Here is a 25902-nt window from a genome sequence, read left to right as displayed (position 1 = left end):
CAAATTGAATCCACCTTTTTACCCAAACAGCAGAAAAATCCTCCTCATCTGTAAAAACAAAAGGGAGAGCATATGAGTAATGGTACGAAAGAAGAACATAAGTAAATCAATAGTAAGAAGGATGACAAAGTATCTACATTTCCATATGGGAAAAGCATAGTGTCAAGCAATGCACAGAGATGGAGAAACCGCAGGCAGGCAAAGTGTTTTATGATTAAATATAATTCTGTATAGTGAAAGAAAATGTAATTCAATAATTACACATTTTAAATCACAGTTATTTTATAAATGTAATTGTTGCTGCTATTCTCTGCACTCACTTCTGACTATGACTACTGAGGCAATGTAGCAAGAGCCAGTACTCATACAGTCAGAACCAGCAGTGTAGAGATTAAAAGGGACAGATAAATACCACTGTACAATCAGTACATTTAGGTAAAATATAGTAAAATTGCTTCGAATTATATTTTCTTTCATCCAGCAGTATTTTATTTTTTGATTTTTAGGGCAATGGTAAACGGGGAGATGTCACCCCGCGACAAAGCTCTCTGCAATTCCATCCCACCAGCTAGAATGTAAATCGATGGTGGGATGGCATCCACGTTGCTGCGAAGTTGTCTTCAGAGGAAACTTTGGGTGATTGTGGTCTATCGCAGCAGCGCATATACCATCCCACTGGCGATTTACATTCTAGCCGGTGGGATGGCATTGCAGGGAGATTAGTTGCCCACGACAACGAAGGTTGGCCCCGTGTAATACTTCCCTTAACCCCATTAAATAGTACCCAGCCCAGCCATTTTTTTTCATAAACGTCTTGGCTAACAAAGTCTGTAACAAGGACAGACTTGAGCTGCCTTGAGGGTTTAAAAAAGATTATGAAGATAGTTTATATGCTGAATGACCATGTCATGTGCAATCTAGCCAAACCAACCAATAGCATCTTGTATCTCATAAACAGGCCATACAATCAGATTCTGAGAGGTGTGCAGCATTCATCAGTTCTTGCTTCATTATGATTTTTTTATTTGCTAAATGAGAATGAAAGACTATAAAACAATACTACTAGAAATGCTATATTTCATATACTAAACTAACTCTACCCGCCAGAGATTCAGCACAAAATGTTAAAGGAGCTGCACACACTGTATATAACAGGTAGACGGGCAGCTTACCCCTTTCATTATGACCCGTGCGTCAATGTTTTGGGGGAAGTAACACTCCCTCTGTCAGGATGAGGGTCAGTGACGCCGCACGTGCCTAGTGTGCCCTGTGCTGTTGCTAAGAGAAGTTCAGGGTCATCAGAAAACATAAAGGAAAAAAAGGGAAATTACATTTTCTGTTACATAGAAGATGGTTGATAATTAATCAGTTGTAATTCAGAATACAAATATTTCCCCACTGCCATATAATGTGAAACTGAATTAAATATTAATATATTGTGACATTTATATTCTATATATACACTATATTGTGAGTGGGCCCCTAAGCTCAGGTAAGTAACAGCAGCACAGAACATGTGCAGTGAATCAGCAGAAAGGAAGATGGGGGGACACTGGGGCATCTTTGGAGGAACAGATTTTCCTGCTAAAGGGCTCTGGTTGTCTTGGGCTATTACAGACCCCCATAATATAATGCGCATCATTTCTAGCCTACTTCTTTATTAAGCTTTAGTTCTCCTTTACAAATCGCAGAAGTTAGGTATAACAACTTACAATAGCAAATTTTGTTTTAAGCCAAACTGATGAAGAACAAAGCTAATGAAACTGTGCCACCGTGACACTGAGAAAAAGGCATCACGCTCACAGACTACCTTGCAATCTGTAGCAAAAGTATTCAGGCAATTTAACAGTTCTATGTTTAAGGGTGGCAGCGTTACACCTCGTTGTTCTGGCTCAATAATAGGGTTAGGCCCCCACAAGGCAGTTTTGAGTGTGACTCCTTTTTCTCAGTTTTTAAACATGGAGGCACCATGGGAATTTTAATGCACTGTGCAAGTGTTTGGATTTTTGTGCAAGCAAAGACCAGAAATTGACTTCTGTGGAAGGAAGGAGAAGTGAGGAGTAGGAGCCTCCTGCAATCTGGCATCTGAGTGAGGATTCTTCCAGTTCTACTATCTCTATCACTAACTCATTGTGCTGTTAGTTATGTTACCCAATGTAATTGCAACACAATCCCTTTAGGAATGCCACCTGGTCAGTAATAATTATGCTTGATTAATAAGGAAAAAACATATAAATACACAAGCCAGTATTTTTTTTTGTGCACTAGGCAGGTACATCATACAGGTAAGGCTTGTGACTTTCTAGTAACTATTCTGCTCTGTCCCCAGATCTTTTTCCATGGGACACCCTGTTTACTGAGCAAAAACACAGCATGCTGGGAAAATATATTATGGCGCTGCAGAGAAAATTGTCATTAGCACCATTTTTTCAACCACCTGATCCCCATATATGTGTAGTGTCCCCATATACTGAGCGATATTGGGTTGGGTAACATCCATCTGGCTAGTCTTTAGTTCAGTAGGTGCAGAACAAAAGTAGGGCTGGCTGTGAACCAACATTTGCTTTTAACTGTATAAACTTACTGAAACTGAACCAGTGTTTTAGCTACTATATAGTGATCCCTGGAAAGATGTTTTTTTCTGCATAAAACCTGCCATTTGCTCATTTTGATAAAAAAAAGTTGTGTTTATAAAGCAGTTACATGTGTCTTTCAGTAATACACCTAAATCCCAGATATTAGTTTTTTTCAAAGCTTTTGTGAAAATGATGCTCAAGACCTGGCTGATAGGGTAGAAATGGTAGTGAATCCAGGAGAAGTGTAGCAGAGGCTCTTTAGGGCAGCGTTTTTCAACCACTGTTCCGCGGCACACTAGTGTGCCGCGAGATGTTGCCTGGTGTGCCGTAGGCAGGGCACCAATGTACTAGGGGGGCACTGCTCTTGGCACCAATGTACTAGGGGGGCACTGCTGCTGGGCACCAATGTACTAGGGGGGCACTGCTCTTGGCACCAATGTACTAGGGGGGCACTGCTGCTGGGCACCAATGTACTAGGGGGGCACTGCTGCTGGGCACAGAGTTAAATTTTTTAACATTTTCTAATGGTGGTGTGCCTCGTGATTTTTTTCATGAAACAAGTGTGCCTTTGCCCAAAAAAGGTTGAAAAACACTGCTTTAGGGGATGTTATTACTTGCATTTACATAGAGTCATTAGTGGGTAATGCACAGGCATAATGGACAGCTGGCTGCATATTACCACTTTTCTTTTCCTTGTTAAAGGGGCAGTAAAAGGGCATTTTATTTCCTAGTGTTACTGGTATAGGCTGGGAAACCCTTTATGTAACCGTATAGTGACCCAAACCCACTTTGCATGTGCATAAAGAGGAGGTGACTTTTCAGGGTGTCATATATACAAATTGCTCTGGAGGAGGAAGAATGTCTCTTACTTGAAGTGTATATATACATACTTCTGGTGGTATAGGTTAGGATACAAAACAAATCAAGAGGACCATCAACAACCATTTTATAGAAAATTCTGATGAGTTTACAATATTAAAAACCCTATAGTCTTCTGCTCCATTTACAAAGTTGAGGAAGGGAATAAAGTTCAAAAGACTGGTGCAAACTGCTATATTTTTTATGTTTGCACCTGCCCTGCATTTCGCATTACGCTGCATGTTTTTGTGTTCTAGAATGGAGCACAAAAACCTGTGTACCACCATGAAAAGTGTTGCCAGCATTTGGGGCATGGGTCATGAGGTGCAGGATGGGGGAGGCTATTCCATCCCACTCCCTGACTTGTGCATCAGTCTAATATGTGTTGGACACTACAGAGGCCACAGACGCAAGGACTTGGTGAATGAACACAAAGGTGGCCATACACGTACCAAGGGTAGCAGGAAAGATCATTTACTCTCTCAAAAATAGAAACAATAGAGATTCTACCTCCACCTTATGATTCAGCCCGAAACGCAAAATATTTTTCCCGCACGATCAACGAGACGACCGATATCCAAAGCTTTCGCTATATTGGTCATTTCATCGATCTGCCATACATGCACCCTTTTGTACGATAATATCGGTGCATGTATGGCCAGCTTAAGGGCTGCTATTTAGTGCCCCTTTGTTCTCTAGCACTTGTGTCTGGGACCTTTGAAAATGACACACTCTTCATAACAACGCATATAGTATGTATACCGGCTGTGCTAATAATCAGTGCTCACTTGCAGCCACTTGTGGAAAGGCACCCGGGGAGATTCCTAACATTTTTCCAGCTTGGTGTGTGGCAAAATGCTGGGAAATTCCCCTCCTTTGGCTTTAATGGTAGTTGCATGAACCCACTTGTTGGTCAGACGACTATTGCTCAGAAGTGTTTAATGCCTCATTTTTAAATGTCACACTCAAGTGCCAGCAGGGTCCAGGAGATTGCCATACCAAGTCATTAAAGGGGCAATTTTCCTTAAGGTTACGGCACACAGGGAGATTAGTCGCCTGCGGTAACAAAGATTTTTTGTTGGTGACTAATCTCTCCGTGTTCCAGTAACCTAAAGATTTAGTGGGTTGTAAATGTAATTCTAAGATACCGTATTTTTCGCCGTATAAACGCACTTTTTCTTCCCCAAAACTGGGGGGGAAAAGTTGGTGCGTCTTATACGACATATAGACGCAATGTAAGTGCTGCTATTATTATGTCTCATACACGTCACCATGACAATGTGTGTATTTTTAACATGTCTACCTGCCGTCTTTAGTATACTCGCATCGGCGAGGTAGAAGACTTAGTGACACGCCTCTTCACCTGCCTCCTCCTTTAAAATTGGGTGCGTCTTATATTCCGGAGCATCTTATAGGGCGAAAAATATGGTACTTTCCTATATAGATATTAATTTAATTGGTTCTAAAGTTTTTTTTAAATGTAATCAATATGGAATCTGCAATAACAATATCACCTGTCTGACTGTTTTAATGCTCTACATTACTGGTTCTGACCTATGGAACAATGTAGCATGTTATCACCAGAGCAGGACCAGACCTGCCTTATGCTACAGCTATATTGTTTCAAGGGTCAGAACCAGAGACCAAAAAAGGAATAAACAAATACTACTTTCTGTTGTTACTGAAAATGCTCAATTAAAGTAATTTGAAAAGTTGCTTAGAATATTTTGTTTCATTGCACAAACATAACCTGTATCACTTTGGCGACCTAACAACTATCATGAGTCAGTTGTGGCTGACTTATTTTGGTGCTTTGCTTTATTAAGGGCAGGCAGTGATATTTTTGACACACTTGTTGCCTTGTAGGGCAGTTGGCTACGGGCAGCCATTAGTTCTGGGCCTACTGGACAAAAAGCAATGACTTCCAGGCTCTGATGACCCATTTCCTATTCCCACCTAGTTTCTGGCAAGTGCTTTAATTGCACATTAGGTAACTTAAATCCCACAGTGCCTGTGATATAGCAGCTACAATTTTGGCTTATTTATCAGTTTTCAAGTTTGTGAATTCAAAAGGAGATTTCTAACATGATCTCGGCAAGTTTTAGCCTGCGAATTGTCAGATTTGGATTTTTAGCTGTTTTGCCACATAGTAAATCTCGAAAAAAAAATTGCAACTTTTTTTCCAAATCGGAAAGAAAAGTCTGAGCGTTAGTAAATGGTCCCCCTAGAGTCCTAGGGCAAGAGTATTCTTAAATAACAGGGGTTTTTAGTTACAAAATTATGATAATCAGATTGGTAAGCCACCATGCCACGTCAAGGAAAACCCCATATGGTGATCCTATCTATTTACCTCTGGTCATATTTTTCAAAGGCTGGCACCCCTGTGCACAGTATCCATTCTTGACCTGGGGGCTGGTTTGAGTCGGAGGGCTTAGTCCAACCCCATGCCTTCAGCTTTTATAGAGAGAGATTGCTAGGACCACAGCTTGGAAGACTGCCCATTAACCAACATCCATTTTTTTAAAGGCATAATACCACCATTAGGGACAGGTGTGGGGTGCTGCACCCACATGGAAGTTTGGCCATTCTTCCTGCAGAATAACTCTGCTAAAATACATAGATACACAGAAGGGGGTTGTGGGAGCACTCCAAGGCTAAATAGAGTATACAAATACAATGGAAGTGCAACTGATCTGGCCAAATTTGATCAATGCACATTCCCTGGTCCCCTGTTTCATAAGTAAATTTACTATGCTAGTGCATGTGTTTACAAAAACAGGGGTTTTTAGTTACAAAATGATGATCATAATATTGGTAAGCCACCATACCATGTCAAGGTAAACCCCGTATGGTGGTCCTATCTATTTACCTCTGGTCATATTTTTCAAAGGCTGGCTAAGCCAGAGGACTCAAACCAGCCCCCAGGTCAAGAATGGATACTGTGCATGGGAGTGCCAGCCTCTGAATAACCCCTGTTTTTGTAAATACATGCACTAGCATAGTTTATTTACTTATGAAACAGGGGACCAGGGAATGTGCATTGATCAATTCCCCTGTCTTTTTGTATGCTTATACTTAAATAATACTATATTTAACTACTATTTATTTTACTGTTTATTAGGGATGCACCGAATCCCGGATTGGGTTCGGGATTCGGGCCAAATCCAGCCTTTTTTTTATGGATTCGGTTTCGGGCAAATCCATGGTCCCGGCCGAACCAAATCTGAATCCTAATTAGCATAAATTAGCATATGCTACTTAGCATTCGGAAAGGGTTAAAATTTAGGGAGGAAAAATTTTTTAACAGATTTTAGCGTCAGATTTTAACCCTTACCAATCCTAATTAGCATATGCTCCATGGTCCCGGCCGAACCAAATCCAAATCCTAATTAGCATATGCTACTTAGCATCTGGAAAGGGTTCAAATTTAGGGAGGATATATGCTAATTAGAATTCAGATTCAGTTCGGGATTCAGCAGAATGCATCAGGGTGGGTTTTGGGGTTCGGCAGAACCCAAAAAAGTGGGTTCGGTGCATCCCTACTATTTATTTACTAAAATAAATGGCTTATTTTTTAACTGGACATGAATAAATTCAGTATTGTGTGATATAAGGGCGGCCTGTGCTGATTTTACTTTATGTAAAATATGTGGGTTTGCTTATGTTTCCTGCACACTGGATATATAAATATCTAGTATAATATCTGATTTTCCTGTTGCTGTAGTTACTGTCTGAGTGGCATTGATCACACTTTCTCCTTGAGCCTTACTCCATTCATTATTTTATAACTTATTTTTGATGATATTCCAACATCAAGATGCAAAGCTTTTTAAAACATATGGCATATTAACAAAGGCCATTCACCATTACTGAAATGGTTGTCTCCCACTTCATGGCGTTGCAGTAGTGGTACAAACTCCTCTGGAGGTTAGAAGGGCATGGTGTTGATGGTAACTTTTTGGACAAGGGGAATCAGTCATGGCTCTTCCTATTCAGAGGAAACAGATCGATCTGGTACAGGAGAGACACAGCCCCAAGCACTATAATTGGTGTTGAAAAGGTTTGTCCTGAGGTTCTGTAAACAGTTAATCTCCCCTGTGATCTTAGAGTTTAAAAGTGAAGAATGATGGGAAAGTTAATCAGAACATTTCTATCTCCTCTCAGCCACTCCACATTTAGCAGATTCACCAACCATTGATTGACAGGAACACCAATCATATCTTTGCCAATATTATCTACAAGTTGAGTTACAAGTATTGCACCTGTACTACAGTAATGTCCATTATGTAGATTGTCACCATCTGATGGATAGTTTGGGGCTACAATATACATGACCAAAATGGCATCAGCATGCAGTTTACATTACATGTGCAAAGACCCAATATAAAATACAAGGTTCTATTAGAAATATGCTATTTCCTGGGGCTGCATAAACTATTAGAGCTGTAGCAGACATGGAAACTAGTCGCCCAAATCTCCCTTGTCACAGGCGACTAATCTCCCCGAAATACCATCCCACCAGCGAGTATGTAAATCGCCGGTGGGATGGCATACGTGGCGCCACGATTTGCTGAAGTCGTTGGCATTGCGGCGCGACTAATCTCCCCGTGTGTCATGGCCCTTAGGGCAGTGGCACATGGGGAGATTAGTCACCCATGATAAATCTTCGCTATTGTTGCCTCCCAGGAAACTTCGGGCGACTTTGGTAAACCGAAGCGATGCGTATGCCATCCCACTGACAATTTACATTCTTGCCGATGAGATGGCATGTCAGGGAGATTAGTCGCCCGCAGTAATAAAGATTTATCATGGGTGACATCTCCCGATGTGCCCCTGTCCTAAGGGAAGATTGGTCGCGTGGTGACTAATCTCCCGATGTGCCCCTGCCCTAAGGGAAGATTGGTCGCGTGGTGACTAATCTCCCGATGTGCCCCTGCCCTAAGGGAAGATTGGTCGCGTGGTGACTAATCTCCCGATGTGCCCCTGCCCTAAGGGAAGATTGGTCGCGTGGTGACTAATCACCCCATGTGCCCTTGCCCTAAGGGAAGATTGGTCGCGTGGTGACTAATCACCCCATGTGCCCTTGCCCTAAGGGAAGATTGGTCGCGTGGTGACTAATCACCCCATGTGCCCCTGCCCTAAGGGAAGATTGGTCGCGTGGTGACTAATCACCCCATGTGCCCTTGCCCTAAGGGAAGATTGGTCGCGTGGTGACTAATCTCCCCATGTGCCACTGCCCTAAGGGAAGATTGGTCGCGTGGTGACTAATCTCCCGATGTGCCCCTGCCCTAAGGAAAGATTGGTCGTGTGGTGACTAATCTCCCCATGTGCCCCTGCCTGTGATACCCGTGAGCCACATTCAAATGGAAAAAGTGTTGGGGAGCAACACAAGCATGAAAATGGTTCCTGGTGGTGCCAATAAGAGCAATAATTGACTACTACTAAACATTCTGTGTGGACTGGCAGCCTAGAGAAGGCACTGTATGGCATTATACTGGGTTGTTATGCAGCCAAAACTTGCCCCAAAGCTAGGAATAAAAAAATAAGCACCTGCTTTGAGGCCACGGGGGGCAACATCCAAGGGGTTGGTGAGCAACATGTTGTTCACAAGCCACTGGTTGGGGATCACTGCTAAGCTGTTTGCTGAATGGGGTTTAACCAGTGTTTACTTTTACATAAACACAGTGCACTGTGCATCAGGGTGAGCCCCTTCCCCAGGTGCATAAATCCACCCGATGAACACAGATTTAAAAAGCAGCTCATGGCAAAGTCCATTATCATCTACATTAAACCCTTTAGCCTACAGTATACATAGTTATACCTAGTTTGAAGGCTCTAGCAACTTGCCTCTCTCGACTTGGTACCTGACACTCATTATCTATAATTTATAGATCATATGAATCTTAATCAACTACACAGGGTATTGCTCTCCCTGCCTATACCATTATTGAATGGTACATAATGTTCAGAGTTTAGACTTGTAGCTCTGTTGTCCAAATGGGCAAGGAATAGTGGCAAAGCAGCAGCTTCTAGGTTGGATATCTTTTGTAAAATAAGGGTGTCATCTCTAGGACCTAAATGGCATTGTCATTTGTTCAAGGTATAGCTGCACTCCAAAAAACTCCAAACCCAAAATATTTATACTTGAAATATTTTAAGTGACATATTGCTGAATGCAGAGATGTTGTCAGTATTATCAATTAACATAGCTAATGACAAAAGCCGGAGACCCACAGGCTGTGCTGAACATACAAATGCCACTCAAACCATCAACATAACATGATGTTGCTAGAGTGCACTGGATCTACATGTGCACTCTCCTTAGTTTTTATTTTAAAGAAAAAAAGTAGTAAAGAAAAAGCCTATGTAAACAGAGGAATGAAAACACAACTGGAAAGAATGACTGAAAGAGACTATGGCATTGACTTAGGAAAGCACAACATGGAGAGTGTATAAGTTCAGTGCAATAACAGAACACAGGTGCAAAGGTTTCCTGAGACATTTTTATAAATATGTTTGAAACTGCCAATCATGATAGAATGAAAGATAGTATGAAAAATCTGAAGTTTCCAGATAAGCATCAACACAATGCTGAAATATTGGGCATTCAGAGAAGCTAATAATTCAGACCTCACCACAACTTTAGGTGAGCCTCATAGGTAAAGCTCACTGCAGAGTCTGAGAAATCTTGGGCAAAATAGAAGGAAAGAGAAAGCTTGCACCATCCACACCAGTTACACAGATCAGATAGGAGTCATCAATATTTACCTCCTAATGTTAGATTAATTAGTTAGGACAAAGGGAAAATGTGCAAATGAAGTATAGACAAATAGAAATAAAAGGCGGAAGAGGAAACACCACACAGGTGGTCCTGATAAAGACTTCAAATCAGGACCACCTGTATGGTGTTTCCTCTTCCGCCTTTTATTTCTGAGAAATGTTGGTTTAGGGCTCTGGCACACGGGGAAGATTAGTCGCCCGCGAACAGGGAGTTAATCGCGGGCGACTAATCTTCCCCGTGTGCCAGAGCCCTTAAGGCTTTTCACTGGCAGTGATTTCCTATGCCTAAGCTTTTATTTTTAAAAGACCCCTATCTATTACTGACACACCAAGTTTGTATTTCTTAAAAAAAAGCATGTAATCTATTACATTAACGTTATACCTGTGCATGACAATAGCCTTCTGGTGTATTTCCACAGGTAGAAGAATGCCCGAGACCACCTGAATTTAAGAGAAACCACATCTCATTCCCTGGTATAATCAAATTTCGTCACCAGTGGTGACAGGCAGTTTCCAATAGCATTGGGCAATGTTGGACACTTCTCCACCAAGCACCAGGTGTGACATTAGCCTTAAGCTGGCCATACACGTGGCGATCTCACGATGTTTCGTACGACCGTCGGTCGCACGAAACATCGTCAGATCCGCCACACACCATTCAGGGCTGAATCGGCAGGTAAGGAGGTAGAAACAATAGGATTTCTACCTCCTTCTGCCGATTCAGCTCTGAAGGGAGAATTTTGGTCAGGCGCCTTCTATGGCGCCCGATCAAAATTTTCTAACTTGGCCGATCGGCGAGCCGACCGATTTCAGCAGCTTCCTGCGATATCGGTCGGCTCGCTGACATGCCATACACGCACCGATTATCGTACGAAACGAGGTTTCGTACGATAATATCGGTGCGTGTATGGCCACCTTTAGGGATACAGAATAATGGAAGATTGTGAGATAAAACCCATTTCACACCACTCAAGAGCAGTATTACTTGGTGATGAAAGGGAGATGAATGGAAGAGTATACATTATATTTAGATAATGTTTTTTGGAATTCCAATTGGAAATAACATGAAATGTACTACAGTGACTAGTGTAGGCCTGTAGGAAAGTGACAAGCTGTGATATTGCTGTCTCCCAAGTTGGGACAAATTGAGGTTTTGGCAAGGTGCTATCAGTTTGCTATCAGAGTAGTAAATAACTTTAATGGGCCAAAACTCTCTTCTATCAACAACCTATTGTTCTAGTTATCTTTAGGAACAGTGTTATGTTCTAAATAAGCAATCACAGGCTTCTTACGCATTGTTTAGATTTGCTTTATTTTACAGCATCATGTGCCTGTCTGGGCTCACCCACACATTTTGACTTGTGTGGTTTCTGCATACGTGGCGCAGTGGGGAGTTCCCAACCATGACCATAACGTTTATATGTGGGAAACTTGTGACATTTCAAAATGAGTTACACAATAATTTTTCTAGGCGTAGAACAACCCAATGATACAGCCAATTGCAGGTTTTGCAGTGGGCTCTCAAATCAAAAGCTTACAAATCAATGGTGGTAAAGGGGCAGTAGGTGTGTGCAAACCAGTGTAAAAAACCCCTCCATTCGTGAACCTGCACCATATATGGTGCATGGTTTGCCAAATAAGGCACCAGCTTCCGACATTAGCTCTTAAGCCCAGGGCCTTGTAGCTAGCTATATGCAACAATGCACCAAAACTTCAATGTGCTAAAACTTCCACTTCTTAGTAGAAGTATTAAGTAAGTACTTTGTATTCAGTATATGATTAAATGTAAACCACACTAGCAAGTTGTTGGGGAATGGTGGAACCTTTTGGGTGGCTCAGCAATACTCAGTGGTGCAATACTGCAGTGGTCATGTCACAGACACTTAAAATGGGGATTTTTGTTATCTATTATTTATATAGCACTTACACATTTCTGCTGCAGAGATTATGCATCATCCACATCTGTCCCTGCCCCAGTGGAGCTGGCAACATAAAGTCCCTATCACATAATAGGGTCAATTTTATCAGGAGTCAATTAACCTGTCTATATGTTTTTGGAGTGTATGTATGGTAGATCTCACATATAAGTATCTTACCAAGCCAAAACTACTGCAGCTATTATATACTGTATTTATTAAACGTGCATATAGCAGTAGTATATTAACATTTTAAAATGCCAGAACATTTCTAGATGTATTAGGGACAATTCCTTTTCCCAGTTTAAAGGAAGGATTTTTAACACAACGGCTGATGTTATTTGCAAAGTCTGTGGTTGAGACAGCAATCCTTCAGCCCTTCAGATGTTACAAAATCCACAATTACCAGCTGTCTCTTGTGAAATTGGGACCTTAACAGCACCTAATTCTAGCTGTGCATTAAAAGTCAACATACAGGTATAGGATCCCTTATCCGTAAACCTGTTATCCAGAATTACAGAAAGGCCATCTCCCACAGACTCCATTATAAGCAAATAATTCAAATTTTTAAAAATGTCCTTTTTCTCTGTAATAATAAAACAGAACCTTGTACTTGATCCCAACTAAGATATAATTAATCCTTATTGGAGGCAAAACAATCCTATTGGGTTTAAATGATGTTTAAATTATTTTTTAGTAGACTTAAGGTATGGAGATCCAAATTCCGGAAATATCCCTTATCCAGAAAGCCCCAGGTCCCGACCATTCTGGATAACAGGTCCTATACCTGTATTACTATATGACAATGTTTATAATGCTTAAATTCTAATGAGATAATGTAATAAATGAAGCAAAGGGTCTAGTAACTTAGAGCAACCAATCAACAGGTAGCAATTACTGGCAACATGTAAAAAAAATTATATATTGCTATTGGTTACTAACACTGGACAAACTGTGTGCATTTCATTACTTTACATTAATGTTTTGCACTGTATATATTTCTGCATGAATCTACTCTCATGACTTTCCTTGACTAGTTTGAGTTTTAGAAAACTAGTGGCTGAGTACCATTTTCTAGTGTGGTGCATGCCAAAAATGGGAAAACTTTTTTCTAGATTAACTGGTTTAATAGGAATTAAGGTACTGTATATACTCGAGTATAAGCCTAGTTTTTCAGCACCCAAAATGTGCTGAAAAAGTCACCCTCGGCTAATACTCGAGTCAGGTGCTATGGGTCCCTCCAGATTAGCACCCTCTGTCCTTTGTGTGCAAATAATGCCACCTGCAACCAGACCCTCCAGTGCCTTGGCCCGCTCCCAAATTCATCTTAATCTATCATCCTCACCTGTCCTAGGCACATTCTGCACTAGACATTGCACTTTATATTCTATATAAACTATATATAGTTTTGAAGGATTTTAACTCTTTGTGTTTTAACTTGGTTGCTGATTGAGCTAAGGGGGTAGTACTCTTAAGGTATCATTGTTGATACCATATTGTTTTTGTTGACCCTCTTCTCCACTTACAGAGCTAGTTTACTGTTTTTGTTTGAAATAAATATTCAAAAACATATACCCCACTGATGCCTCATTAATGTAATTTTATTGGTATTTATTTTGATTATTGAAACTTAGCAGTAGCTGCTGAATTTCCAACCCTAGGCTTATACTCGAGTCAATAAGTTTTTCCAGTTTTCTTAGGTAAAATTAGGTACCTCGGGTTATATTCGGATCGACTTATACTCGAGTATATATGGTAATTTCTTCCCGCTAGTATACACTACAAACAACTGCAGCATTATAGACAGCCACTATGCAGTGCATACTTACTGCTTGGAAGTCGGACATCCAGTCAATAGGTGCCTGCATACCTATCTGTCTGATACCACAGGACTCATTAATTAACCTTGTGACCCTAAAATAAAGAGCAAAATGCCATCCCATTCAAGGTTTTGCCATTAAAATGTGCAAGTTCACAGCTGCTTCCATGTCCAGACACTCTGCTCTGACAATACACATACAGGGATTTTTTTCATCCAAAATCCTATTCACTCTCTTTAGACCTATTCCTAGGTTGGGCTTACCAATATGCAGCTCAAGTGCTAAGCTTTTGATATGCCTCACTGGGTTTTTTAGGTAGGTTGGGGTTGTATTGTGTTCATTAATTGGTCACTTCCTGTGTTCTTTTCCGGTCACTTGGGCCCAGAATGGTCAGCTGAGTGAATGAAAGGAGATTTATTCATCAAGGCTTTATAATAACATTAGGACTCTGTCATAGCCTAAACAATGTGGGGGAGAAAGTTGTTTATAAAGTTACTCTCCACAATTCTAATTATATTCTCACTAAAATACATCAAATATCAGGAAGTCTCACACTGTTTATTAGAACAGCTGAATGTCTACATGCACATAAAGGAATAGCAAGCCCCTACAACAGTTCTAGCCCTTTCAAAAAGTTCTAAAAAACATATCAAAGCATTAACCTGTAATATTTATATTGTGAAAATTGCCACTTACTAACACCTTGGCTTTGTAACCCAAGTATAACCGCAGTGCACAGTTTTTCTCTAGCAGCTGAATTGCAGTTCCATTATTTATTTAATTATATATTTATTGATTTTGGATTTAAACCAATATCTTGCGTTCAAAAACAATTATATATTTAAGGAAGTTATGCACATAACACACCAAAGTTTACATACAGAGAAGGTGTTAATGATCCACCAAATGCAAATCTTTGTCATTGCTCTTACATTTGTTGGAGATGCCAGTTAAAAGCATTAGATCAGGCACAATTTGTTTTTTGGTAGTCCCCAAAAATGTGTTCGGATCTCTGTCCTACCCCAAATGATGCCAACTAAAAGAAAAAATGTACTTATCCTAAAGATGTAAAATTGCCTTCTACTGAGATTAGGTTAAAGGGCTGCCATTCCTGCTGGGTTGCCTGTATTAGGCTACATACATACATACTGTATGCACAGAGCTTGCTGAATCGTGTGTATCTTGCTTGTACAACCCACTGGCACCAGGGATTTGTTAATGTTACATATAAATATAAAAACTAAAGCTATTAGCAATGGAGATATGTACCATTTATATATGCTCTGCAGAATATGTTGGTACTTATTGTTAATGATATTAAAGGTAAAGATTAATTGATTATATAGCCCAATTATTAAAAGGGGTACATGAAATCTAATTACATAGCCTTTGGTGGTTCAGACTGAAGATTGTTTGCAGTTGACCCGTTTACATCTTTATCTTTTCTGTATATGAAGCATAGAACAAGGTAATATCTCAAATTCACAAATATAAATACCAATATGTAGAGAAGTCAAGTGCATATGCACTTTTTAGTACTGCTCAGTCTTGGAGAGATTATGTTGCAAATAAGTAACTGTTGTGTACTTGTCTGTATAATAGCGGAAAATCAATTATTTATGCAAATGTATTTGTAATATATCATTAACTTATTATTAACTTTATTATTTACTGCATTTAACATTTTCCAAACTGTGTACTAGGGAGTTAATTACTTTATCATGAGGTCAAGCTATTGAGTTCATCCAATCGATGCATGTATTACCATAAGTCACATTCATATCACAGTAACACTAAAAAACAAAGACATAAATTCATAAAGTTCAAGTTCAGAGGACACTGTCAAATTTTATATATATATATATATATATATATATATATATATACACTGTATATACATATATATATATATATATATATATATATACATACAAAGAAAGGAATTGGTCAACAAAGTGAATACAATTAATACAATTATCAATTCTGATGAGCCTTTGATACCCCTTCCTAGCGGCCCCAAGCTCTCTCACTGAAGCCCAGTATTAGGCATAGGTATCATAATAACCACTTACCAAGTACACTTGAAGAGAATGCTCAAATTCTAGGCGTATCCTCTGTTTTGTAAATAGAGTGACATCCAATTCTGGTGAAGAGAGATGTCCAGGTGATAATATCTTTGCCAAAGCATTGATAAGATTCACTATACTATTTGTTTGTAACTTGATTCCATGCCCTCTGAGTAAGCAAATCATCTCACTGAGTTGCATGGTGGGTTTGTGCATGCCATCCTGCCCTGACACCAAAGGGAGGCATCTGTATTTGTATGAACAGTCACTCTGGACAATGAAGCCCACAGGTTGTGAGTATTATAACAGCCTTTTATTAACTCATTGTAAGATTTTAGAAGAATAATCATCTTATACATGTCCTACCATAAAATATGCTGTTACTTTTTATCATTTCATTCAATTGTATATGTATTGCAAAGCATAGTATTTCCATATACAAACTGGATTCCAAAAAAGTTGGGACACTAAACAAATTGTGAATAAAAACTGAATGCAATGATGTGGAGGTGCCAACTTCTAATATTTTATTCAGAATAGAACATAAATCACGGAATAAAAGTTTAAACTGAGAAAATGTACCATTTTAAAAAATATGTTGATTCAGAATTTCATGGTGTCATCAAATCCCAAAAAAGTTGGGACAAGTAGGAATAAGAGGCTGGAAAAAGTAAATTTGACCATAACGAAGAGCTGGAAGACCAAATAACACTAATTAGGTCAATTGGCAACATGATTGGGTATAAAAAGAGCTTCTCAGAGTGGCAGTGTCTCTCAGAAGCCAAGATGGGTAGAGGATCACCAATTCCCACAATGTTGCGCAGAAAGATAGTGGAGCAATATCAGAAAGGTGTTACCCAGCGAAAAATTGCAAAGATTTTGCATCTATCATCAACTGTGCATAACATCATCCGAAGATTCAGAGAATCTAGAACAATCTCTGTGCGTAAGGGTCAAGGCCGTAAAACCATACTGGATGCCCGTGATCTCCGGGCCCTTAAACGACACTGCACCACAAACAGGAATGCTACTGTAAAGGAAATCACAGAATGGGCTCAGGAATACTTCCAGAAACCATTGTCAGTGAACACAATCCACCGTGCCATCCGCCGTTGCCAGCTGAAACTCTATAGTGCAAAGAAGAAGCCATTTCTAAGCAAGATCCACAAGCTCAGGCGTTTTCACTGGGCCAGGGATCATTTAAAATGGAGTGTGGCAAAATGGAAGACTGTTCTGTGGTCAGACGAGTCACGATTCGAAGTTCTTTTTGGAAATCTGGGAAGCCATGTCATCCGGACCAAAGAGGACAAGGACAACCCAAGTTGTTATCAACGCTCAGTTCAAAAGCCTGCATCTCTGATGGAATGGGGTTGCATGAGTGCGTGTGGCATGGGCAGCTTGCATGCCTGGAAAGGCAGCATCAATGCAGAAAAATATATTCAGGTTCTAGAACAACATATGCTCCCATCCAGACGTCATCTCTTTCAGGGAAGACCCTGCATTTTTCAACAAGATAATGCCAGACCACATTCTGCATCAATCACAACATCATGGCTGCGTAGGAGAAGGATCCGGTTACTGAAATGGCCAGTCTGCAGTCCAGATCTTTCACCTATAGAGAACATTTGGCGCATCATAAAGAGGAAGGTGCGACAAAGAAGGCCCAAGACGATTGAACAGTTAGAGGCCTGTATTAGACAAGAATGGGAGAGCATTCCTATTCCTAAACTTGAGAAACTGGTCTCCTCTGTCCCCAGACGTCTGTTGAGTGTTGTAAGAAGAAGGGGAGATGCCACACAGTGGTGAAAATGGCCTTGTCCCAACTTTTTTGGGATTTGTTGACACCATGAAATTCTGAATCAACATATTTTTCCCTTAAAATGGTACATTTTCTCAGTTTAAACTTTTGTTCCGTGATTTATGTTCTATTCTGAATAAAATATTAGAAGTTGGCACCTCCACATCATTGCGTTCAGTTTTTATTCACAATTTGTTTAGTGTCCCAAATTTTTGGAATCCGGGTTGTATTTTATATTTCCTGTATAAACAAAGTTCTGCAGCCTTGATCCTTACAATGAAACTGAACTGTTTTCTATTATTCTTGTAAGGCTCAGCAAGACATAATATATTTCCCATGTAATCCATATGAATCAGCAATCCACTCAAATTTAATTTAATTTAATTTAAAAAGAGCTAACTAGAGTTTGCACAGAGGGATTTAGTCTAAGGGCTGTGACACACGAGAGATTAGTCGCTGCGCAACAAATCTTCCTTGTCGCTGGCGACTAATCTCCCTAAAAACTTCAGCAAATTGCAGCGCCGCGTATGCCATCCCACCAGCGATTTACATTCTAGCCGCTGGGATGGCATTTCGGGGAGATTAGTCGCCCATAACAAGGAAGATTTGTCACACGGCGACTAATCTCCCCTGAAGGCACACAGAGCGGATTGTCTGCTTTCTTCTGCCTGTGTTTTATATGCAGGTGGAGGAAAGCAGGTCCGCTTTCATGTGCTCCTTCCTGTAGCTCCTTTGATAGGCACAGTGTTGGGCTGTGCTGAGTGGTACTGGCGCAAAAATGCATGGTTTCTTGTTTTTGCCCTGATATTCACTCAGTTTACCTCTAAAGCTCTAGACCAGAGGCCCCCAACCGTTCTTACATGTGAGTCACAGTCAAATGTAAAAAGATTTGGAGAGCAACACAAGCATCATAAAAGTTCATGGAGGTGCCAAATAAGGGCTAAGATTGGCTATTAGGTAGCCTCTATGCACACTATCAGCTTACAGGAGGCTTTATTTGGTAGTAAATCTTGTTTTTATTCAACCAAAACTTGCTACCAAGTCAGGAATTCAAAAATAACTACCTGGTTTGGGGGCACTGAGATCAACATCCAAGGGGTTGGTGAGTAACATGGTGGAGGATCACTGCTCTATACCAATGCTGTTCCTGTCAATGGACCTACAATCTGCTTTGCATGCCCCTGGCCTAATGAATAAAGCTGCCCATACACTGCCAGATCATCTTGATTGGTGAGGTTGCCAAATTAGCAGATCTGAACACCATTTGGCCACCCATGCACCAAGCCAAATGTGGCTGATTTAGTGCAAGCTCTATTTTATGCCCCAAATGCATTCATTAATTTATTGACAAACCCAATCAACGGAAAGGAAAATAGGTGTTCAACCCCAAATCTTACTTTAAATGACTTTCAAGATAGGCTAGGAGATCAAATATGCATATTCCCTAAATCTCTATTTGATTTTCAGGCTGGAACTGGAGGGGGGAGGGGTAGTTTAGGAACCACTGCTCAAACTGTAAGACTAAAACAAAATGGTTTAGGAAACTGAAATAAATGGAGCCCTGGGGCCTACAGAGGCCGGTCAGATGAAGACTGCTTCAATGCGCAAATTCTGCCCTTTTCAGTCAGTCGGGCAGGATATCAGTTGCCAATAAGTCTCCAAATCAAATTGGAGGGACTGAGTCAGCAGCTTTTATTGGCCAGTGTATAGCCACCTACACGTGCAAATATCTTATCCATGTAATGTTTATTGCAACTATTAACAACATATGTCATTTTAAGAAAAATTGCAGATATCCATTTAATCTGCTTATTCAAATAAAAAGGAATACTGAAATTCTTCATTTGCTCACTCCCCAGGAAACATACCTCATACTGGGGCTGTAAACAGCGAATAAGCTGAAGCAATAAGGGGAATATACAGTAATTAGCACATTTTCAAAAAAAAAGAAAAAGGGAACATATCTAATCTAATCACACCCTAAGGGTTTTGGCACATGGGGAGACTAGTCGCCCCTGACAAATCTCCCTTGTTGAATGTAAATCGCTGGTGGGATGGCATATGCGGTGCCGCGATTTCCCCGAAATCGCGGAAGTTTCCTCTCAAGGCAACTGTGTATGCCATCCCACCGGCGATTTACATTTTCGCCGGTGGGATGGCATTTCGGGGAGATTAGTCACCCGTGACAATGGAGATTGTCGCGGGCGTCTAGTCTCCCTGTGTGCCACAGCCCTAATCTTTTAGACCATGACTCCCAAGCTGGTGTCTCTTGAGCACAAGCATTATTAAAGTTCATGGAGGTACCAAATAAGGGCTAAGATTGGCTATTAGGTAGCCTCTATGCACACTATCAGCTTACAGGAGGCTTTATTTGGTATTAAATCTTGTTTTCATTCAACCAAAACTTACCACCAAGTCAGGAATTCAAAAATAACTACCTGGTTGGAGGGCACTGAAAGCAACATCCAAAGGGCTAGTGAACAACATGTTGCCCCCGAGCCACTGGTTGGGAATCACTGAATATTATCACAAAGGATGTATCAACAGCAGACTAAAACGCACGGGAGCTTTATGACACGTACAAAACATATTAAAATTACAGCGGATGGGAGGAATCTTTAGTTAAGCGAAGGATTTTTACATAGCAACATTTCACCAGAAAAGTGACATAAGACGAGGCAGGTCTCCAGACTTTCAAATCCACCAAAGTCTTAGATTTACCGTGGCCACCTAAGAAAGGAAAAAAAAAACATTAAGTTGTATTTGTATACTTTCTAAGGGGTAAGACACACACGGAGATAATCTGTGCAACGTAAAAAAGTGCGCATGATTAGTCGCAGCAACTTATACACTACCCTATGGCGGGAAAGTCGGAGTGATTAGTCGGCGCAACAGACTTTTTAAAAAGTCACGGCTGCTATTTGTCATATCATACGATATATGTGTCTTCGCCCTAAATGTGGACGCTCCAGGGCATAGCATGTTACAGTGTTTGTACATGTGATATACTTGGCACTCACTGATCATGACATTATATATGATGATGACTATATTGCATAAAAAAAAACAAAATCCAACAGCGTAAGGCCATTTTATTGTGTGCTAGAAACACAATTATCACATGAACAACATATGATTTTGTATTTTGATGAAAGTACCTGAAAAAACAAACATGGTAATTACATTTTTGGGGTACTAAATGTAACCTTTATGGAATGTTCTGCTTATAGCTCTGCATTAAAAATAATGTGAATGCAAAAGCCTTGCATTGCATACAACAGCAACCCGCCTTTAGGCCTGATTTCAGCTTTGTCATTTAATGTGACAAAATGCTGATTCCAAATATACCCTTTTTGCTGTCACCCTACCACAAACTGTCAGGTAAGTGAACAAAAAAGGGTAGGCGGTAACTTTCCCTCCTCTCCATCAAAATATTCGTGCAAGTCACTGTGATAGTCTGTTTTTGTTTTAATGGCATTGTTTAGATGAATATTTTACAGCTTTACAGAGTGATTTAATAAAGTCTCAAAAAAAGACAAATTTTTAGGAATTATTTTTCAGCAGAGAAGAGTTCACGGAAATTGCACAGTTTTGCAGTTAGTATTAGATTTACAAAGTTATTAATGGATAGAGATATACTTTAGTTTTCTGTCGGCTGCGTGCACAAAAATGTTCTTTTAAAAATCCGTGCATGCAATGCAGTGGGTGAGTCCAAACAAACAACTCTAGAGGGAGCAGTGGCACAGTTCAATTCAGTCAATTCTGGGTGAGATATCCAAGCTTGAAAAAACAAAACAAGTTCTAACACTGAGAATGCTGCAGAGCTTGAAAGGTTACTCTCATTGAAATGGGTAGTTACCAAGGTACAGAAAAATAATAATGAAAAATGTTGCCCATACTTAGTAGTTTTGAAGAGTATGTACACCAGAAGTTAGACTTGTCATTAGCAGTAAAGGATTTCAAGGGATAGTATAGTGGTTTAGCAGTTTGCACTGCTTCGTGTAATGCTGGGTTTTAACTTCAACCCTGACCTGGGCACTCTCTGCCCTATTGTGTGCTTTTCCCATTTCAGGCTGAGCTTTCTCCTACAATTAAAAAAATACAGGTAGGTTAATTGGCTCCCACTGCGTGTTGTGTGAATTAACTCCTCTAAGCTCTTCTGGAGCAGAGATTGATGTAAAAAAAAAATTTCTTGCTCTATTTGTGACAAAATATAGTAGAAGCCATCCTTCTCAAGTAATACTAAATCTCTCTGCAACATCCTCACAGATGGCCTTACAATTTACTCCTAGGAGAATCTTCCTGTTCTAAAGAATAGGAAATGGAATGTAGAAAGTAAACTTGGTAATTGCTTTTCCTTTATGAAATAGCAGTAACAAATATATAACTTCAATATTGCTAAAACACTGTGCAAACATATATTTGTGCATGTTAAGTGGCTGCATACAAGCAGTTTCTCTTAATGGACAACTGAGCTTTAAAAGGCCCCGAGGCAACACCAAATAGCTATTATCAACTACAACAAACATGACCCCTGCAATTATTCTTATGGAACAACAAAAGGGCTGGAATTCTAAAACTGCTTTACAGTTATGACTGTTTTATTTAACCTGTCAAATATGTAAACAAGTATACAAGCTCCTCTGCTCCTGCACTGGAATGTATGCAAATGTACCGCACTGGGCACTATTTTAGGCATAACTTATTAGTATCAGGTAGAGAATACAGTTAGAATAAGGAGGGGGAGTGAAGAACACTGCCTCTTGTACCTGAAGGCAAAGTGTAATACTGAAGAAAAAAGAACTGGAAAAGGTAATTTACTTTTATTCTTATGATATGACAAATATCCTTGCCTGTGTTGTTCGTGTGACTGTCTTTGTATCAGTCCTGTCAAAAAGCACAAATCAAACAAAGACAAGAAAGAAGCCCAGTTATAACTGGATGTGAGCAGGTGCTGTCACAACACCTATTTAGTGTAAATCCCTTGGCATCAAGCACAATATTCTAATGGATTGCTTCAAGGAAAGGTGAGTTTCTCTTAATTAATCAAGTCAAAAAAACCTATGTATTACTAGAGAAGAATCATCTTCATAAGACTTATTTTCAAATACAGCACAAATTCTGACTTTCTCCAAACTGCTTTCTATTTATTCAAAATGTAAAGAGTGAACTCCACCCACGCATTTCTTACATAATGACATTAAATCAAATTCTTTGCAAATTTGGTTATATAGTAAAACTAGTTTAAAAGTTAATTGAATCTAATTGCAGTCATCTGTCTGTCCCTTATATTTCCTTTTATTATGCAATAGCAATTTTCTAAATAGAGTTTCCCTGTAAGTTTTAAAAATAGATTTGTTTAATTTTTCCAGTAGAAGTTCAGTTATCAAGCTCCCTGTCTTTCCACACTATTACATTGAAGCACGGCTGCTGCTGCAGCACCTTCTACCCCTACTAAACATGACCCCCAAGCTTTCATTATAAATGTTACAATTTGATACATTAGTAGCTAGAATTTATCTGAGTCTTCAAATGTTTCCACTAGTGTATCAACAGTGTAGAAAATGAAACTAAAATACAGCAACCGAAGAAAGTCATTATTTGTGGTATACTATTTCAAAACGATTAGTATTGTAAAGGTCAACTGCCCCTTCAAGAGGAGTTTAAGTCCTTAAACCCACTTTCCCCTTGGTTTCCCAGGGCTGTTCATATAAGCTGCAGGTCTGGGCCTTTCAAAATTTAATAGGCTTATGGGAATATAACTTGAGCTGTGCAGAAGCTGCTCCGGAGCAGTCTGGAGAGCAATATGTGCCATGAGCAAACTGTGCAGCAGACTGCTTGATTTAATGTTGATTTTCCTGTGGTTTCACCTGTCCAGGTTTAATTTGTGGTTCATGTGCGAAGGTGTCCATATACGGTTTCAAACATACATCATGCAAAAACAAGCCTGTGCATACAACCAGCCCTAAAAACAAGTGCTTTGACCTTCATGGGTCACAATACAAACCAATAGAAATCCAGCTGCACAATAACGGCACACAAGCCAAGTACAACTCTGACAAAAATTTCTGCTATTTCTTTTGCGTAAGTCTGTCCAAAAAGATCAACAAACCCTGCACATATAACTGTATCACACAATTCAGCTGATCATGTGAAGTCACAACAGCAGGACAGAAGACTGAATATGCGGCATGCTACTTTTCACACAATAAAAGAAAAATCTTAAAAATGTGTGGCTACATTCACTGCGTGAAGATGACAGAGTGTGTAATACTGAAATGAAATGCTCCTGTCTTTTACCTGCCTGTAAATAATTTTGATTTATGCAAAAGGCCCTTCCCTTAGTGCTGGCTACATACTCTTTATGCTGCAAGCCATATACAGCTGTTATTGCTCTGCAATTGCAGAAGGAGAAATGAAAGTGATGTCACTTCTTTAATCAATTTAGGATGGGCTATTTATAACTGATTATGATTAGGGTGGGGTTGCCTCGAGAAAGGTCCCAATTGGGACTGAAACATAACATGTCTGTATTTTCCTACACTAAAAATCCCGGTGTTGCTGTTTTTTTGTGTGGACTCTATGCTTTTTACCATGCACCGGGGTAAAATTCTCTGAAGCGGTGTGCCACCTTATGGATTATATATATATATATATATAAAGAAAAAGAAATGCCGCACTTGCAGGTCTTAGTGCAAAAATACAGAAAGATTTATTCAAACAGACTAGTCTGTTTGAATAAATCTTTCTGTATTTTTGCACTAAGACCTGCGAGTGCGGCATTTCTTTTTCTTTGTACAACATGTCCATATACTGCACCCAGGCACTATCGACTCCTGCATTACGTGAGTGCCGGCTTTTCATTGCATTGTATATTATATATATATATATATATATATATATATATATATATATATATAATGTGATATATATATATTATATATATATATATATATATATATAAATATATAATATAAATATATACAATATATAATATACAAATATATATAATATATATATACAAATATAAATATATATATACCATAATAGCGAAAAGGCACTCTCCTTAGAATAAAAATTGCCAGGGTGCCGAGTGCAAGTAACAAAATGTAGATAACGAATGGATGCAGCTCTCACAGCACTTAAAGGAGAATGAAAGGCTAATGAAGAGTTAATCTCAAGCTGCAGGCATACCTTCAGTTGTCTCAATAGTGCCCTTAAGTCTCCCCATATTTCTCCCGTTCAGATGATCAGAAGCCTCATAGGAAAAAAAATGCTGAGCTCTGTAACAAAAGTTCCCATAATGCCTCGCTCCTGCACCAAGACCAAGACCGGTGTATATGCTCAGTTTATAAGATTATGAGGAAGCTCCTGCTGATTGGCTCAGATCACACATTCCTATGGGGGGAGGAGTTCTTAGCATTCTTGAGGGAGGGGGGAGCAGGAGAGGGGAGAGAGCTGTGTGCCTCTGGCACAGGAAAACAAAGAGATAACAAATCCTGTGTCTTTTGACAGAAAACTCAGTGCAGCATTTCTGTGAGTGCTTATGGCTGTATTTACATAGACCTTTCTGATAAAGCTTACTTAGTTTTTACCTTTCCTTCTCCTTTAAGAAAGGTCCATGAGGTCTCAAGAAAGGTCCAGGAGTTGAAACCGAAATGTAGATTTTTTTGTACCAATAAAGGTATTATTGCTTTTTGATTAAGTCCCGTAAGTATGCGCGCATTTGCGTTTTCTTTACATATCTCTTTAAGTGCTATGAATTGTAAAATCTATATTGTTAGCATTTGAGTACCAGGCAATGAAAGGCCCAGCACTAAATCTGGCACACAAACAGTAGTAAAACAGTAAGAGTAGTTGAGGCTAAAAAACCTGCAGATTTTTAATAATCCTTTCACTAAAATAATTCCTACCTAGCTTGCAAGTGACATAGTAGGTAAAAAAAAAGTATGTGACGTTACTTCCAGTTTTACACAGAAGTAAAAAATTTCCTGATCCCAATTCCGATTAGTGCTACAATATCAGAATTAATTAATAAAACAGGACCCTAGTATTTTCTGATTTGATGTGCAACTTCTGTGAGTCAAG

General features: G+C 39.6%; 1 protein-coding gene across 2 annotated transcripts in view; it reads right to left on the bottom strand.

Moving 5' to 3' along the window:
• Positions 1 to 20354: 20354 nt before the first annotated feature.
• Positions 20355 to 25902, bottom strand: part of fam120b (family with sequence similarity 120B) — an 80901-nt gene continuing 75353 nt past the window's right edge. Inside the window, exon 13 of one of the 2 annotated variants that reach the window (XR_004222623.1) lies at positions 20355 to 20544. Coding sequence is in view for 1 of the 2 variants with exons in the window: in NM_001367998.1 (NP_001354927.1) it covers positions 20532 to 20544 (13 nt within the window). In the remaining variant the exon portion in view is untranslated. 2 annotated transcript variants of the gene reach the window in all.

Source organism: Xenopus tropicalis, chromosome 5 (genome assembly GCF_000004195.4).
Source record: "Xenopus tropicalis strain Nigerian chromosome 5, UCB_Xtro_10.0, whole genome shotgun sequence".
NCBI classification, from domain to species: Eukaryota; Metazoa; Chordata; class Amphibia; order Anura; family Pipidae; genus Xenopus; species Xenopus tropicalis.
The sequence above is the reverse complement of the archived record's forward strand: the minus strand, read 5'-3'. Positions and strand labels throughout refer to the sequence as shown.